The sequence below is a fragment of the Myxine glutinosa genome, chromosome 7 (assembly GCF_964187855.1).
Source record: "Myxine glutinosa chromosome 7, kmMyxGlut1.1, whole genome shotgun sequence".
NCBI lineage: Eukaryota > Metazoa > Chordata > Myxini > Myxiniformes > Myxinidae > Myxine > Myxine glutinosa.
Genome location: NC_136267.1, coordinates 45340593 through 45359544, shown reverse-complemented (window position 1 = coordinate 45359544; position 18952 = coordinate 45340593). Strand labels below are relative to the sequence as shown.

Sequence of the window (18952 nt, the reverse complement as noted above, 5' to 3'; positions counted from 1 at the left end):
GTATCACAATTCTTCGATCAACTAGTGTTTAAAGTTCTGTTTTTTCCTGGTATCATTCGGAATATGTGTTATCAACTTTTACAGTACTGCACGGTGTACAATCAAAACTTCGATATGATTGGTGATGCTTCGCAGAATGGAGGAGTTTGCAAAGTTCTTCGGCAGTAACAATTTATCATTCTGAAGCGACACAGATAATTTGAAAAAGGAGGCCAAAGACGACATACCTGCACTTCGAGTGTTCTGTTTGTGCATTTTTCCTGAATCCATCCATTAATTTTCCCACTCAGATTTGTCCCAACGTGAAATCTTCCTTTGTGCATTTCGTAATGACCAACTTCCCTGTCAATGTATCTTGCTCAACCTCTGCCCCAACTGGCTCATCTGATCATATGCTTGTGAAGGTCAAAAGTCAAAAAAGCCAAAGGTCAGAGGTCAGAGGTCATGTCAGGTAAAAATGTGATAACAGCTGAATGGATTTAAATCAAACTTGGTACAGGTATGTATAATGATGTAACAAGAAAGAGCAATCAGAGATTGCAGACCCTTGCCAGGTTGTGTTTTAGTGGTTTTTAAGGCTTTGTGTTAAAACAAACATGGCGCCCGAACTACGTGACCGATGGTCAGTTTTATTTTTCTCCAACAATTTATCCCTAGATGACGCTCAAGAAATTTTATTTTGATAGGATGAAATTTTGTACTTGTCGAATTATGACGTCATAATGGATGCCCGAGCACTTTGGTTCAGGTGCTTATGACATCATTAACATATGTTATTCCCCATGGAGAGTTCTTTACAATGAGCCATGTCTCAATTTTTTCTATGCAGCATTTTAGGAGATATAGAGGTACAACGTTTTTCAGTTTTTCCAAGATGGCGCCCGTACCACATCACATATGACGTCATAATCATCAATGAAAAAAAATCTGCAGGTGGAGGTGCATCTATTGTGAAATTTCCTGTCAATTGGACCAACGGTTGCAGAGAAAATCATATTTATTCTGTGCGGACAAACACAAACGGATTCAAATGCAATACCCTCTCCTATGGCGAGGGTAATAATATATCGGTCGACATATCGGTGGGATATCGGTGACGTCGAAGTGTCGTTCTCGTTTAATAATCTGTAAAATGCACACACACGAGGTACAAGACGACGAGAACCTCCATTCTTGAAAAAACATGAACCACGTGGACTTGTAATCTAAAGCCCCCTCAATAGCCACAGATCCGGATACAACTTGAGGGAATAAGACGGCAGAAGGGAAAAAATACAAACGCAAGGGCTTAGCAAAAGGAAAGTAAATCCTGAACACCTGAAAATGGTGCCTCCCAGCTTGCAGCCACGATGTCTTGGCAGGTTCCGGACCGACGCTCTCCCAGCTGTCACAGAACCTGAATTTTGGTTCCACAAACCGGTTCCATGGAGAGCAGACCGCAATGAGGATGAAGTGAGCTCGAGACAATGTGACGTTTCCAAAGATGTCCTCAATTTTTGTTGGGATAGGCCATATCACGCCCGTTGGACCAAACAAATCTCACCCCGTTGGTATCAATCTGTGGGCTCCAAGGGCCTTTTTAATGAGCAGAATAAAAAAATAATGGGAGGTGGGCAAGGTGTACGAGATCCATGGGACAGGTGGCTTCTACTCTATATCTATTATGAGGTGACGCACATGTACACATCCACAAATTACATACACAGACGTGACAGTATTTAAATAATGACAAATACACAACCGGGGATCACCACTCACTCCCATGCATGTTTCAATAGTTTTTACATTCTCACTCAAAGCTCAAAGAAGAGGAGCTGAGAAATAGGGGATTCAAGGAAGCAGCCCTCACCCCCAAAAGAAAATACTGTAATAATATCGACAATGTTAAAGCGACAAAACTTGTTTTTATAAAGTCCTAAAAGCAGAAACTGCTTAATTTGGCAGATCAAGGGGAAACTTTTGATGACCACACACACCGTGCTCCATATTTGCCCCTTCCTTCCAACCCCTCTCCCTCCTCTGGTCCGGCCCAGGGACCAGAGACCCTCAGACCGGGATTTGGTGTGGATCTATAAAACAAAGCCCTCAGCTGGGATACATCGTGTCAACACATTTCCTCCTCCATCCCCTTTCCGATATGACATGGATATTCTTTATTGTTCTCCACGTAAAAACATGGAAATTTGCCTTCGACTGACCATTCAATTCAATTCAAAGAAGGGGGTGTGGGAGAGGGTGCATCCCACCATTTCCACACTCACGTTGAATGAATGAAATGAATGATCGTTTTAAGGCCATTTTCCCCGCCAGAGCGGCGGGGACCAACCAGCGACCAACACCAAACTCACATTGAACATGTGACTTCAATTTGGTCCAAAAGATGGTCGAAAGCGACAATGAGGCGTAAGTGGAACACAAAGGCGAATTTCTGAACGATTAAAACAAAAAAAAATGGTGACGTGGGTGTGATGAGTCTTGTGGATTATTTTCTGGACCTTCAACATGGCGTGCTTTTCGTACAAGGTACAAATTGACGGAAGATCTGTTCCTATCACACGCTGGGCAATCTTCATGGGTCTTTCCAGTTTCTTCACATTTTCTTTCGACAGATTAGCAAGTGTACAAATTTCATTGGAAGAATGAAAACTTTGAACCAAAGACTGATAAAAAAGAATCAAAATGCCATTATCGACATGAAACTCTTTCAGTTTCCTTAAAAAGTGCAACCTTTGGTGTTCTTTACCGGCCAACACTTGGGAATTCCTGCCCCACTTCAATTTGTTATCAGTCATTGTCCCCAAATACTTACGCTCAGGAACTTGTACGACACTATGGTCATGAATCATCAAAGGGTCATGGTCACCTGCTAAGTGTCTAAAATGAAAAATCAGTTCCTTCGTATTGTTGACATTAAGAACTAAATAATGATGTCATACCACTCTACAAGTTTCTGAACTTCGTTCACATATTCATAGTTATCATTGAGTAGGAACCCACTAATTACTGTATCATCAGCATATTTGATGTTACAACAATTAGGAATTGAAGTGCAGCAGTCACCTGTATACCTGTGTACCAGAAAAACAAAATGGGGGAGACAACACAACATTGTGGTGTCCCTAGACTCAAAACTCTGACACGTGATACCATGTTACGATGATAAACCCGTTGTGGCCCATCTGTAAGAAAGTTGTGAATTAATCTTGAAAGCCCAGATGTAACATCTAGTTTCAGTAATTTATCAATATTAATGTGTGTGTACGATTGCATTGGAATTCACTCAAGAAGTCAATAAATAATGTTCTTCCAAAGGGCTTGGAGTATTGGTCACTGTCGTTTCCAAATATCAGCTTCCAAACTAAAAACGTGCCTGAGATATTGCCCAGATGAGAAAGAAAATAAATAAATGACTAATAATGAAAATAAATAAATAATAATCATAAAAAAATTAAGAAAATTAATCAATTGGCTAATACCTAAATTAGAATACCTAAACCACCACCATGTCATCCCAATCTGTAACTTTCAAACAATTAATTAATTAAGCCATTAATCGAATAATTAAATAATTAATCAATTAATTGATTAATCAATAAATCAAAATTAGCCTTTAAAGCCAAATCACTTGGTCATTGGCGTGTCCAAATATCAGCTTCCTAACTCAAAAGGTGCCTGAGATCATGCCCAGAAGAGAAAGGAAATAAATAAATACTTAATTAATCGATAATAATTAAGTCTACGCTCTTACACGAGCCTCGATATTGCATACAAAAAAAAGAAAAAAAAAGAAGTAAGTAATCAATTAATTGATTAATCAAAAAATAAAAAATAACATTTTTGACAAAGTACTTACTCACAATTGTGACCAAATTTCAGCTTCCTTGCTCAAATGATGGCTGAGATATCACCCGGACAAACAAACAAACAATAAAGCAAACAATAAAACAAGAAAACAAACAACCAAACAAACAAACAACAAGACGTCATGCGGAGCATGATACTTGCAAAATCCACTTCCCCCACCCCCCCCCCAAGAAAAAAAATTCCATTTATACAACAAATTGTCCATTTCATCAAGATTAAAATTGACAATGTTGACCAAAGCTCAGGTCAATAGGAAGAAAAGTGCTGATTTTTCAGATGAAAAATGATTTTGGAAGGTTGACCTTGAGTTGACCTTTTGACCTCAAAAATAGTATGTTTCCCAATTTAGTGACTCGATATGCAAATGCTGTTCAATTTTCAAGTCAATAGGTTGCGAATTGATGGCTTTTTAGATGAAAATTGATGATTTTTAAAATTTGACCTTGAGTTGACCTTTTGACCTCAAAATAGTATGTTTCCCAATTTAGTGACTCGATATGCAAATGCTGTTCAATTTTCAAGTCAAACGGTTGAGAATTGACAGCTTTTTAGATGAAAATTGATTATTTTAAAAATTTGACCTTGAGTTGACCTTTGACCTCAAAAAGTTCATTTCCCAATTTAATGACTCAATATACAAATGCTATTCAATTTTCAAGTCAATCGGATTAAAAATGGCGCTTTTAGAAATTTGACCTCCAGATGACCTTTGACCTCAAAATCAATAGGCTTCTCAATTGGGGCGACCTATACAACTTGGTAACGTTTCGTGACGATCGGTTTAGAATTGTGACCTGTAGGCCGGTGACAAACAGACAGACAGACAAACAAACAGACGGAACCACAAACGCAACCGACCAATATACTTGAAAAATCTTCGATTTTGCAAGTAATAAAACAAACAAACAATAAAACAAACAAACAATAAAACAAACAAACAATAAAACAAACAAACAAACGGAGTGAAAACTGAGTACTCCCTTTCAGCGTGTGTCATTGCCGGACCCCCTTCGGTGTCCGGCAATGATGTCATGCAGCGCCTGGAGATGGAATAGGAAAGGAGTGGTATCATTCACAGAGTCGCATAAAGGGGGGGGGGGGGGGGTGTCAAACATAAATAAATAAATAAGTTATGCTTTGTATACAGCCCCACGAATGGTTTCATCGAGATCCTATCGCTTTTCACTTTCAAACTCCTTTGTAGACACGTTATTTTTTTTACATTGACTTTCAGGAAGTGAATCTCAAGCAGTTGTGTTTCTGCCTTTTAAGCTTCTTGTCAGCATCAGATATTCCACATCAGAAAGCACCAATAACGGTGTGACTGAGCATTGTCCATATCGGCAAGGCCCGATGAACAAACCACCAGAACACGACTGCCACCAATATGACATCATTGCCAGCCAACCGGATAAGCGAAAACCAGGATGTCATCACATCACAAACTTTCACGCTCAAACTGGAACTCTCCAGTAACTTAGAGTGGGAGGTTCGGATGAATACAAGTATGAAGGGGAATAAACAGGAAAATCCTGAAGGCAATGGATGGCTTTGTATGGTACAGGAGGGAGGAGTGGGGATATTTCAATAAAATAAATTTCCTAAGGGGAGGAAATAGGGAATGTAAACATGCAAACGAGGCATAAACTATAAGGAGCAATATTGATGTGTTGAAAAATCAATTAGGCAATTATAAAGCAATAAATCAGGTGGTATTAAAATGGATTACACAAAATGCTTTGCCAATGAAACCAGGAGGGCGTGAGAACTCAGAAATTGTGTTGTCATGGCTTTCCATTTAGCTTACACCATTGGGCCTTGGACGCATCACAGGTTCTGCCACAGCACAGGTAAATTCTGTGCAAACCTTCCTGGGCGTCAATGCAAATTTCCCTGCTCTGGGTGGGGATTGATCAGGTAAGTTGAGGCAAAGAAATCGTTTGAAGCTAAAACCAAAGATTCATTCGTTACGCGAGCAGGTAAAAGTTTCTTCAGGTGTTCTAGGCAGCCACATCACACCCATAATGCCCCTTTCATACCCAGGAGACAATTTCGTACCCAGGGTTGAGCTAGGCTTTGGTGTGGAGGGATTTATACAACAGTTGTTGATGGGAAATGTATTCCTTTACAAATCAGTGTCCATCGTGACGTAACCGTCACGTTGTTTGGTTATAGCAATATTTAGTGTTTGATAAACATGAAATCGACATGAGAATGTCAACACATGTATGCAAGACACGTCTCCAGAGGCTTGCAGACGGGTGCGGTCAAAAGTCAGTTAACAGCTCAGTATCTGGTGTGACCACCATTTACATTGATACACACATAGAAATGGTGCCTCATTGGAGACACATGATGACTGAAGAAGGCTTGAGGGATGTCATTCCAGATCTGTACTAAGTCTGCCGCAGTTGGGCCAACATCACCGGTTGGTCCCTGAAGACGGTGCAATTGTCGTTCCATTTCATCCCACACATGCTCCATGGGAGAAATATCAGGCGAAACAGCTGGCCAGGGAAGTGTGGGAATGTTCTGTTGTGAGATGAAATCAGTGACCACTCATGCGACCTGAGGGTGTGCGTTATCCTGCTGAAGTGTGATGTGATGCCATGAACCTAGAGGATCAAGAGGACCTGAGGGTGTGCATTATCCTGTTGAAGTGTGATGTGATGCCATGAACCTAGAGGATCAAGAGGACCTGAGGGTGTGCGTTATCCTGTTGAAGTGTGATGTGATGCCATGAACCTAGAGGATCAAGAGGACCTGAGGGTGTGCATTATCCTGTTGAAGTGTGATGTGATGCCATGAACCTAGAGGATCAAGAGGACCTGAGGGTGTGCGTTATCCTGTTGAAGTGTGATGTGATGCCATGAACCTAGAGGATCAAGAGGACCTGAGGGTGTGCATTATCCTGTTGAAGTGTGATGTGATGCCATGAACCTAGAGGATCAAGAGGACCTGAGGGTGTGCATTATCCTGTTGAAGTGTGATGTGATGCCATGAACCTGCAGGATCAAGAAGACCTGAGGGTGTGCGTTATCCTGTTGAAGTGTGATGTGATGCCATGAACCTAGAGGATCAAGAGGACCTGAGGGTGTGCATTATCCTGTTGAAGTGTGATGTGATGCCATGAACCTAGAGGATCAAGAGGACCTGAGGGTGTGCGTTATCCTGTTGAAGTGTGATGTGATGCCATGAACCTAGAGGATCAAGAGGACCTGAGGGTGTGCATTATCCTGTTGAAGTGTGATGTGATGCCATGAACCTGTAGGATCAAGAGGACCTGAGGGTGTGTGTTATCCTGTTGAAGTGTGATGTGATGCCATGAACCTGCAGGATCAAGAGGGCCTGAGGGTGTGCGTTATCCTGTTGAAGTGTGATGTGATGCCATGAACCTAGAGGATCAAGAGGACCTGAGGGTGTGCGTTATCCTGTTGAAGTGTGATGTGATGCCATGAACCCGCAGGATCAAGAGGACCTGAGGGTGTGCGTTATCCTGTTGAAGTGTGATGTGATGCCATGAACCCACAGGATCAAGAGGACCTGAGGGTGTGTTATTCTGTTGAAGTGTGATGTGATGCCATGAACCTGCAGGATCAAGAAGACCTGAGGGTGTGCGTTATCCTGTTGAAGTGTGATGTGATGCCATGAACCTGCAGGATCAAGAAGACCTGAGTGTGTGTGTTATCCTGTTGAAGTGTGATGTGATGCCATGAACCTAGAGGATCAAGAGGACCTGAGGGTGTGCGTTATCCTGTTGAAGTGTGATGTGATGCCATGAACCCGCAGGATCAAGAGGACCTGAGGGTGTGCGTTATCCTGTTGAAGTGTGATGTGATGCCATGAACCCGCAGGATCAAGAGGACCTGAGGGTGTGTTATTCTGTTGAAGTGTGATGTGATGCCATGAACCTGCAGGATCAAGAAGACCTGAGGGTGTGCGTTATCCTGTTGAAGTGTGATGTGATGCCATGAACCTGCAGGATCAAGAAGACCTGAGTGTGTGTGTTATCCTGTTGAAGTGTGATGTGATGCCATGAACCTGCAGGATCAAGAGGACCTGAGGGTGTGCGTTATCCTGTTGAAGTGTGATGTGATGCCATGAACCTAGAGGATCAAGAGGACCTGAGGGTGTGCGTTATCCTGTTGAAGTGTGATGTGATGCCATGAACCCGCAGGATCAAGAGTACCTGAGGGTGTGTTATCCTGTTGAAGTGTGATGTGATGCCATGAACCTAGAGGATCAAGAGGACCTGAGGATGGAGAACTTCATCATGGTCCTGAATCCCTGCCAAACTGCGATTACTGACCTCCAGCTGAACTCTATGATGTCCACCGATTCCTCTCAATACATCACATTTCCATCGCCGAACGACGACTGTTGCACAACACATGTGTCAGCGTAACGTTACTATTCCCGTTGATAAACGCAACAGTAGCCATCACTTATCTCATCTGTAAAGAGGAGAACAGCCCAATCTTGTTTCCTGAACCAAGCTAGGTGCGCTTATCGATGATGTAGCAACAAAATCGGACATAATGCTGATCACCGTTGTCAGATGTGAGGCTTGCGTAATCGATTACTGATAGTTCTGGTACTGATTGGTCACAAGCCATGGATGCTGCGACCTGTAAAGCCTGCTGTCTGGAACCGATTCCTATAAGGTGCACCAACCGGATATGGCTATCCTGCCGAGGTGACGTCACATGTGGTCGCCGAGAACATGGACAGTCTCTGATGTTGCCAGTTTGTTGATAACACCTCCAGAGTATCTTCATGGTGTTCCGATGAACAAATCGCTGAACTACAACGTCTTGTGGCATTCCCGTCTCAAGCATGCCAATAGCACGTCGACGTTCCTCTTCAGAAAGGCATGGAATCACATTTACTATGTTTAGACGTCAATAAAAAATGGTTTTACAGTTGAGATGGTGCTGCGTTGAAATTTGCTCAGTACCACGTGTATCACGGTCACGTGACTCGGTATACGACTATACGTGCACGGAAATTAGTGCAGTGTGCACGTGCAAATTCCAGATATTAACGGGTAAACTGGCAAACGTGTCGAGGCACATGTTGGATGACCATTATATGCTGATATTGCCCGTAGTGCAGCGGCATAGCAAAAATTTAAGAAGAATTGTGCATTTTGTGATGGAAGCACCAAATTTGGCACAATGATGGAATGTTATATTTAGAACATTTTCAGATATGGAACCACTTTGAAATTCACCCAAGGTCGCCGCCATATTGGATTTCAAAATGGCGGCTTTAAAAATCTGTAACCCTTAGGGGGGGTGGCGGAAACAAATCCTACAGGCACAATTATTGCCCCATTCACCCTATATCTTTTCTAACATCAGTAGACACATTACAGCGGCGATTCTGAGCTCAAGGGAACATCTAGGGGTCTGGGGAGTGAAAAATTTGAAAATTTCGGCCAAAAATACCCCTAAAAGAGGTCATTTGGTGTCAAATTTCAGGGGGGGTCGTGTATTGTCCTGTAGATAAAACATGCTGGTCCGTTGATTAACCCCTAATTAAACGACTTTTTTGTTTGTTTGCTCCATCCAGGTTTCAATCATGTCGAAGCAGTTCAAGTTAGTTCATGTTACCAAGCATGTAACTTCAACGCCAAAGACGCCACTGGACTGGGAACTCTGTGTTCTGTGTCAAGTTGATATAGGAGAGTCCCTACAGTGTCCTGCTGTCACGAAAAGAACTGATGCAGGTGCTGGATACAAGACACTTGAAGACAATCTATCAGCATTCAATAAACTAGGCAAGCTGCCACAAGACGTGGACTTGCAACGACTGGATGAAGGCCAAGGGATAGCTGCCACTCTAGCTGCCCACCAAGCCAAGTGGCACAAGTCATGCAGGGTGAAATATAACACTACCAAGCTACAGCGGGTACAGAAGAGAAGTCATCCAGAGGGAAGCCCTATCCCCAGTACAATCACAGATAAGTACAAGCTTACTAGGTCTCAGGCAGCTTGTGTTGATAGCATATGCGACAATTTGTGCTTCTTCTGCCAGCAAGAGCTTGGTTTGGAGTTTCATCAAGCAGCGCCATTGGAACTAGATAAACACGTTCGCAAGGCTGCAGAGTTTCTTCAGGATACCACTTTGTTAGCCCAACTGAGTGCTGGGGACATGGTCGCAAGAGAGGCCAAGTACCATAAGAAATGTTTGACATCCCTATACAACCGCGTGAGGGCAGCAAAAAAGCTTGCTGAGCAAAGCCAGAGCACGGTAGATGTCATTTCAGCAATAGTCCTTGCTGAACTGGTAACGTACATAGAGGAAACTGCTAACGAAGAAGACACTGCTCCTGTATTCAAGATGGCAGACCTCACCAAGCTCTACACAATGAGAATGGAACAGTTCGGAGTTGTGCTGGAAACACGAGTCCATACAACCACACTCAAGGAGCGTATCCTGGCACACTTCCCTGATCTGCAGGAGCACAGGCAGGGAAGAGATGTCCTGCTGGTGTTTCAGGAAGACATTGGCAGTGCATTAGCCAAGGCATGTCAACATGATATTGACAGTGATGTTGTGCACCTGGCACGAGCTGCAGGGATTATAAGGAAGGATATGTTCCAGTCATCTCAGCCTTTCAATGGGTCCTTCTCAAACAAATGTCAAGAAGAGTCTGTGCCACAACTGCTGCTGACAATGGGCTCCATGATTTTAGAGGGCGCAGGCATCAAAGATCAGGCATGTCAGTCATCGGCATCGGCGTCTGTGACAATAGCTCAACTTCTCAAATACAACAGTGTGAAGCATGAGAGGAGAGGTGCAGGCACAGACGTACGACACAGCATTAGTCAAGAGACTCCTTTGCCAATATATCTTGGCTTGATGCTTCAAGCCCATACGAGAAAGAGGGAACTGGTTGACACATTATCTGGACTAGGGATCAGCATTGCCTATGATAGAGTGCTACGGATCTCTGCAGAGCTGGGGAACAGGGTCTGTCAGCGCTTTCGGGCGGAGAAGGTGGTCTGTCCCCCAAAGCTCCGCGGTGGAGTGTTCACCACATCAGCTGTGGATAATATAGACCACAATCCCAGTTCCACGACAGTACATGACTCCTTCCACGGAACTGGTATTTCATTGATACAACATCCAGACTATGACAATCAAGGCACAGACCGAGGTATTGTCATCATCGGGGGTGTCTCAAATGTCAAGACTGTGGAGGACCTTCCACGGTATTACACAGATGTACAACCAGTTAGTTCACTTGCCAAAAGCCACCCTGTACCAGCTGGAACCCAGGCGTCGCTGCAGAGGAATCCTGCACAAGCTGAACTGGATAAAGAGAAGAGGTGGCTCCAGACTGTGAAGGATGCATGTGACAGTGGTGACACACAGAATCCAGGAAACATTTCTTGGGCTGCACATCACGAAGAGAACCAATCGGCCAAGGATACTAGTATCACAGTCACACCCACTGCCTTGCTTCCCCTCTTCCATGACCAAGCCCACTCAGTGCCAATGATCCGCCATGCCATGGATGTCGTGAAAGCAGCGATCAATGAGCTAAACCCTGGACAGATACCCGTCGTCACACTGGACCAACCACTTTATGCGATCGCCAAGCAGGTGCAATGGAACTGGCCAGACACACATGGTGAAGATCTCTTTGTGGTCATGCTGGGTGGTCTACACACAGATATGGCAGCTTTGAAGACAGCAGGAGACTGGCTGCAAGACAGCGGTTGGACACAGGCATTGGTTCAGGCAGAGATAGCAACAGCTGGCACAGCAGACTCCTTCTTGCGTGCAGCTCACGTCAGCCGTACAAGACGCGCCCACCAAGTAACTGTTGCTGCCCTACACATACTGCAGCATCGTGCATATGACATATACAACGAAAGAGCAACTGCAAGAGATGAGGAACCATTGGAGTTCGAGGCATGGTGTGACCAGAGAGCAGCGGCATGTCCACAGTTTCAGTACTGGGCCACTGTACTTAACCTGGAGCTCTGTATACTCCTCTACATACGTTCACTGAGAGAGTCCAACTTCACGCTGTACATGGACACCCTACCAGAGCTAGCTGCATGGTTCGCTGCATTGGACCATATCCACTATGCTTGCTGGTTACCAGTCCACATCAGGGACATGGTTGGCATTGCAGAGAAACACCCAGATGTTGCTGCCAAGTTCCATGCGGGGCACTTCACATCCAAGAAGACTAGGCATGCTTTCTCCACCATCTCCCTAGACCAGGCTCAAGAACAAAATAATGCCACGGTCAAAGGCGATGGCGGGGCAGTGGGCCTAACTGAAAATCCAAGTGCCCTTCGACGGTGGATGGTGGCTGGCCCCGAAGTTGCTCGGGTCATCACAGAATTTGAGACCTCACAGCAACTGCGCCAAAGGGGAGAGCACACCCACCACCATGAGCAAACCGACAGTGTGCAGAAGAAGTTCGTCCAAGATGTCCATGCACTGACAACAGTCATCGAAGAGATGGGCAGCCCCTTTGAAGAAGAAAGCACAGATTTGCTGGTCCTGGGCACACTGGAGATCTTGGGCCCAGCTGTTGTAGATACTGTGCGTACAGCTGTACAGATTCGGAGAGGTCAGTTCCATTCATTTGAGAAGGAACGTCTGGCAGACAGATCCAAGCCACTCAATGATGTCATCAAACGCAACAAACTCCCGTTGTTTTCATCCATCAAGGTCAAAGCTGCCCAGAAGAGCAAACAACAAGTAGCCTCTGCAAAGAGTGATTCAGAGCTCTTCTCCAGACTATACATCGCATGCCAAACCAGAGATGGGGGTCTCGAGCAGTTCTTCAAACATGAGAACAGCGCACATCCGCCAGCACTCACGCAAAATGGACAGCTCCGCTTTGGTTCCAAAGCTGACTTGTTGCAGCCCTTAGAACAGCTTGTCGAAACAAAGTCGGACCCACCACAAGTATCTTCTGTGATCCTCGATGGAGCTGTAATAGTTCAAATGCTGAGCCCAGGCCAGACCAAAACATTTCTTGACTATGCCACAAAAGTATTCGTTCCATACATTATGTCACAGTCACAGCTTCAACATCGATCTCGTCTCGATCTAGTGTGGGACCGCTATGCAAAGTCAGGCAGCCTGAAGGCAACTGCAAGGACCAACAGAGGCAAGGGAATACGCAGACGTGTCACTGGCTCTGCCCTCCTACCAGGCAACTGGCACAGTTTCCTCCGTGTCGACGAGAACAAGGAGGAACTCTTCAGCCTTCTGTCTAAGCAGGTCACGGAGTCCATCGATGTGCCAGACAAACAGCTGATTGCTACTGACGGTGAACAGGTAATGTGCATGATGTATGTTAGTGTGTGTTAGTGAAAGTGTGTGTATGTGTCTGGGTGGTGAGAGTGGGTGCGTGCCTGCTTGTGTGTTTGAGAGTGTGTGTACAATTTTCTGTGGTTTCAGTACATATTATACAATGTATTATTGATTTATGCTGTTGTAGAGTAAATTCTTACCCACATATGTGTATTCTTTTCATATAATTTAATTTTGATTATATAATCCCGATTTGTATTATCTATTCGGAATAATATTTTGTATTGTATATATAATCTTTAGCTGTCCACGGTACACTCCCTCAAATTGTTAAGAAAGGCCTATTGGCCATAGTGTTCTTGAATTGCTTTTTTCTTTCCTGGCATCTTGGGGGAGTGTACACGAACAGGCTACTGTTATATGTGCAATGTCATATTGTATGATTTCATGTGTTTGATGCCAAGTAAATAACAATAATAATAATAATAATAATAATAATAATTGCCCTGTATTTATGTACTTGAAATAATGTACTGAAATAAATTAATAAATGTTATGCAGATTCATGTCAGGTTTTATTCGTGACCACCTACACCAAAGGAATTCACATTTAATTTACATCACGGTATTGTTCATGCTTACACCAACAGGTCATTGCTGTACCACCATGTGCAGACACAGCCGCTTTGGCCCCGTGCAATCACGAGGAAGCAGACACGCGCATGATGCTCCACGCAGCAGCTGCTATGAAATCTGGACACCGCAGAGTACTCATCCGCACCGTGGACACAGATGTGGTGGTTCTCGCTGTGTGGATGGCCCAGGAGCTTAATGAGGTAGTGGACGAACTCTGGTTAGCGCTTGGAACCGGAAAGAACTGCCGCTACATAGCAGCACACGAGCTGTCTGCTACCCTGGGACCAGACAAAGCCAAGGCACTGCCAATCTTCCATGCAATCACAGGGTGTGATACCGTCTCGAGCTTTGCAGGTCGTGGCAAGAAAACAGCATGGGCAGTATATGAAACTTTTCCAGAAGTGACCAATGCATTCCTGGACCTGGCATCTGCACCAAGTGAGATCTCTGAGGATACACTGGCAACCCTGGAGAGATACGTAGTGCTTCTGTACGACCGCACATGCACATGTTCTGAGGTGAATCTGGCAAGAAAGAAACTCTTTGCAAAGAAATCTCGATCCATTGAAGCAATACCTCCAACACAGGCCGCCCTAGTACAACACGTGAAGAGAGCAACTTACCAGGGTGGACATTGTTGGGGACAGTCTCTTGTCCCACACTGCTATCTCCCATCACCATGCGACTGGGGGTGGGTGGACAATGACGGACAGTTCGATCCTCTGTGGACAACACTACCAGAAGCTGCCAAATCCTGCTATGAACTCATCTGTTGTGGGTGCGAAAACGGTTGCAGTGGGAGATGCAAGTGCAAGAAAGCGGCTCTGAAATGCACAGCACTGTGTGCCTGTGATGGTGACTGCTCACATTGAGTTGGAACTGTGACACTTGGCATGACTTGATGCAATACGCTCGCTAGTTCTCTTGCTGAACGTGTGTATACAATGTACGTAATATGGGATTATCAGTTGCTTATGTGCATTAAAACACATTTCAATACAACCATTCAATTCATTGACCTCAGAAATGTACATCTAGACACCAGAATCAAGTATCTAGCTGGCATAGAACCAGAGATATCGGTCAGCAGATTTTCGGAAGCCGCCATCTTGGAATCCAATATGGCGTCAGTAAATCAACTTCTAAGTAGAACCATTCAATTCCTTGACCTCAAGTTTGTACATCCAGACACTAAAATCAAGGCTGTAGCTGGTATAGAACCAGAAATATTTGTAATTAAAGATTTTTAAGCCGCCATTTTGAAATCCAATATGGCGGCCACATTGGGGTGAATTCCAAAGTGGTTCCATATCTGAAAATGTTCTCCATATAATATTCTATCATTCTGCCAAATTTGGTGCTTCCATCACAAAATGCACAATTGGTTTGCTATGCCGCTGCACTACCGGGTTCATGTCAGTTTCATTTTGTGTCATTTTTGGTGCACAGGAACCTTCGCTCATTCGTATACATACCGTCATTACTCCCTTTACGTCATTACTCCCATGTACGATTAACGACATTATTGAAAATGATTTGAGCTCTTTCTGTGGGAAGTAATAAAAGTAATTCATAAATATTTCAAACAAATAACCTTTTTATAATCTGAATGAACCACCTTTGGAGGCCATTTTTCCCCGCAGAGCAGGGGTTGGCCTTTTTCGGTCACCGTTGTCCCCTTTTGTGAAGCAATGTTTTATGGCCGGATGCCCTTCCTGCCACCAACCCTGTTGGTCGCCTCTTGCGACACACAGGGAATTACCAGTGAACTGGTACTCAATTTGCCGACCTCGGAAGGATGACGGGCTGAGTCAACCCCCCTGGTGTTAATTCAGCGATGACCGGGATTCGAACCCAGGATCCCAAGCCGGCACCCTAACCGCTAAACCAACACCAGGCTTTCTTTTTATAATCTGATTGGTGAACAATTTTTCACCCAGTAGGGACTCGGGCTTGCGGACGAGCTTGCTTTCCGATTATGACCCATCGGACAAAGTAGTAAACGGCATGAACATGTGTGATCTCTGGACGATGAAGCGGAACTCCATGATATTGGAATTGCTGCAACAAACATTCGTTAATAATTTGGACATGGATAACCTCATACGACCTTGAAACTCGGTGCTATCGCAATAGCAAGGCGAAGGCGAAATAACCAAGAGACTACGTATTTACGACCATGTTCGCCCGTTTACTCGAAAAAAGAAAAAGATTTATGGCCATAGCTTGGGAATGGCTGCTCGGGTATCGATCACATCAGGAAGCATGACATGTTATCATGATTACAATTGATAAAGTGTTTTGAAGATAATCAATCGCATTATTTGCATAGGATTTGAAGGTGACTGCGTATGTTGCACAATAACTTTTGCTGACGATAAAAAGTGACACTTCACTCCTTAACTTCCTCTTCATATTCATCGATTCTTGGAGTTATTGGACGCACAGAGCAAGTGTTTGAGCTCGTGTTACACAGTGCTTCAAATTTGTACTGGGCTTTTATTTTTACTGGCAACTACGTTTATTTTAAAAAACATTACATTCAAAAAACGACACCTCGAGATATTCTCCAGATTTGGATGCATTTGTCCAGGAAATTTGGATGAAACAGGTTGAGATGGTTTGGTCATGTGTTGAGGAAGGATGAAAGTGACTGTTTTTTTCTTTGTTTTTTTTTGTATGCATAATCGAGGCTCATGAAAGAGCTAACATTTATCACACAAACAAATCAAACAAACAAACAAACAAACAAAGTATATAATAAGGGGAGCGGTAGACAAGATGGGGAGAGAAGGGGAAGCACATAAACACAACATTTGAGAGCAGGGACATCGGGAATGTGTGGGAGGGAGAGGGCTTGGGGAGAGGCGGCGTGGGAAGGGGTGGGAGAAGTATAAACGCAAGGACACCAAGGACTTCCAGGAAAGAAGTTGGTATTTCAAAAAAGTGGATTTGGGGTGAAATTAGCGGGGGTAGAAAAGATCAAGGTTTTGGATGGGGGATGCAGTTGAGAAGAGTGATGGAAATGAATGTAGAAGGAAGTAGAGGACGGGGAAGACCGAGGAAGACTTGACTAAAGGTGGTGGTAGAAGAAATGCGGGCAAGGGGGTTAACAAGGGGAGATGCAGAAAATAGGGCAAAATGGAGAAGATTGTCATGGGGACCGCAAGGCTAACCCCCGCTCTAGCAGGGAAAATGGCCTTAAAATGCATGTTGTTGTTGTTGTTGTCGTCCCTTGGTGGAAATCCAATTCCTTCACTTTAGAATTCTTGAGGACAGGTACGTAGTTGTTGCAGGACAATGAACAGCGTCATTTACTAAAAAAAAAAACGTCTGGCTCTCAAGATGCTTAACAGGCGATGATCACCCAACTGTGCAAGCAGGCCTTGTAAATCTCAACAGGATTGACGTTTTCGTTGATGAGAAATTTCATCATTCCCTGTCCCATCCTCGTTACCTCCGTCGCAACAATCTCGATTTTCTGCAGGTGCAATAAAGCGAAAATCACATGCTTGTGAGTAGCGTATTGGTGAACAACACAATAACCTTCTATAAACATCGTCCAGTTAAAATTGGAACCACCTCACACATTGCTTTACCATGTGACGTTACATTTTTTGACGAAAAGGTTGAAGCATTAATTTGTTCCATATGCAGCCTGTGGCTGCTGGTTGCATCATTGCTGTAAGGAGCATGCCTGTGCTGCTATACAGGAATTCGGCCAGGGTGCCGGCGATAACTCGCCTACTCTTTGTGAAAGACGCAGTGAGATCATTAACTTCCACCAACTAAGGTCAGCAGACGGGACACCCAGTTTAATGTCAATCGGAGGGACGGCACACACTGATGCACCAGAATGACATTTTATAGCTGGGTCAGGATTCGAACCTCAGAGCTCAGAGTCTAGTGTGTGTACGTCGAGGCTATCCTTCAAAATCGATACAATTGAAAGCATTAATTCCCCCAAATTGACAATAAACTCGGGGATTAAACCTGATTCTGCCAAGCATCGATCTTCACAGCCCAAACCAAATATGTACATTTTGTACAATAATTACAAGGACATCATAAATCACCGGACAAATCAAAACAGCACTGTAAAAGGGATTTGAAGCCAGCATGCCACCATTCTGGCCTATGTACTCAGATACGAATGGCAAAAAAATAAATAATCCCAACTCAAATGTTTGTAAAAAATATTACAAACAATATTATAAACCACAAACACGTACGATTAACTTTTTAAACAGTCGCTATTGGTGTTTAACAATAAACTGAAAGGGAGGCCAGGCCCCCCAATGTTCTTGAGCCCAGATCTACTGTAATTGTATATACCCCAAAGGGGATGATAACCTGACCCTTCCTGCCGCTCTCGTAAGGAGTGGGTGTACTAGTTAGAGAAAAATCAAGGTGAAACGAGTTGCAAGATTCACAAGCAGTTCCCAAGTTACGTATCACATTTTGACACGAAAAGCCACATTTTAATGAGTCGACTTCCGATGTCCATTTTACGTGAAAACGAGAGTCACTGCAAGAGGAACGTCTGTTGCTTGCTGCCAAGTGTGATCGTCACAGAAAGGGCACGAGGGTCTTGGGCCTGTTTGCAGCACGTTAGACTCCCATGTATCTCTTCACCTGTACACAAGCAATAGCCAATCAGATCACAGTGAAAATGAGGCATCAAGTCAAAACAAAAAAAATAAAATAAAAGTATATTACACATGCTTCAGATTTGAGATGGAATTTTATTTGTACTCGTAACTACAAACTTGGATGTATGATTGTATGTAGAGTTTTTGAAGTGAAAACTTTTTGATTTTTTAAGAGATTCGTCGAAAGTGACGACTCACACTATCACATCATCATCATCATGTCAAGTATAATGGCATTTCCATCACAAGCTTTGTGCTTTCTGTGACATCATCCGTTCAATGCAAACAATTGCAAATTGGATTTCATATAATTTTGTGGAAAACAAATGTTATTTCAATTTAAAAAACGAATGACCTAGAACGGCACTCGGTAGAGAGCATACCTCCGCCAGGCTGAACAGTTTATGTTTTGTATCCCAATGATAGGCCGGATCTGGATTCGGACCTGAACCAAAATTGAATCGGCTTGTTCTCGTCACCTAACCAACTCATCCCCAAAGTTTAGTCAT

General features: G+C 43.8%; 2 protein-coding genes across 6 annotated transcripts in view; one reads left to right on the top strand and one right to left on the bottom strand.

Annotated features, from left to right (window-relative positions):
- The first annotated feature begins 7058 nt into the window (after nt 1-7058).
- On the top strand, nt 7059-14867 carry LOC137422588 (uncharacterized). Its single transcript, XM_078782679.1, has 10 exons — nt 7059-7088; nt 7201-7218; nt 7331-7348; nt 7459-7476; nt 7654-7671; nt 7782-7799; nt 7912-7929; nt 8042-8059; nt 12919-13179; nt 13806-14867. The coding sequence occupies exons 1-10, from the start codon at nt 7059-7061 to the stop codon at nt 14661-14663; spliced, it is 1275 nt and encodes a 424-aa protein (XP_078638805.1). The 3' UTR covers nt 14664-14867.
- Nucleotides 14868-15961: 1094 nt separating this feature from the next.
- LOC137431180 (protein arginine N-methyltransferase 3) overlaps nt 15962-18952 on the bottom strand; it is a 241875-nt gene continuing 238884 nt past the window's right edge. For 3 of the 5 annotated variants that reach the window (XM_078781621.1, XM_078781622.1, XM_078781617.1), the window contains 2 exons: nt 18304-18426; nt 15962-17272 (listed from right to left, as the gene is read on the bottom strand). In XM_078781621.1, coding sequence (XP_078637747.1) covers nt 18317-18426 — 110 coding nt within the window. In that variant the 3' untranslated portion in view covers nt 15962-17272; nt 18304-18316. Of the gene's footprint in view, nt 17273-17639; nt 18427-18952 lie in introns of those variants that run through there. The other 2 variants (XM_078781619.1, XM_078781620.1) reach the window with 2 other exon arrangements.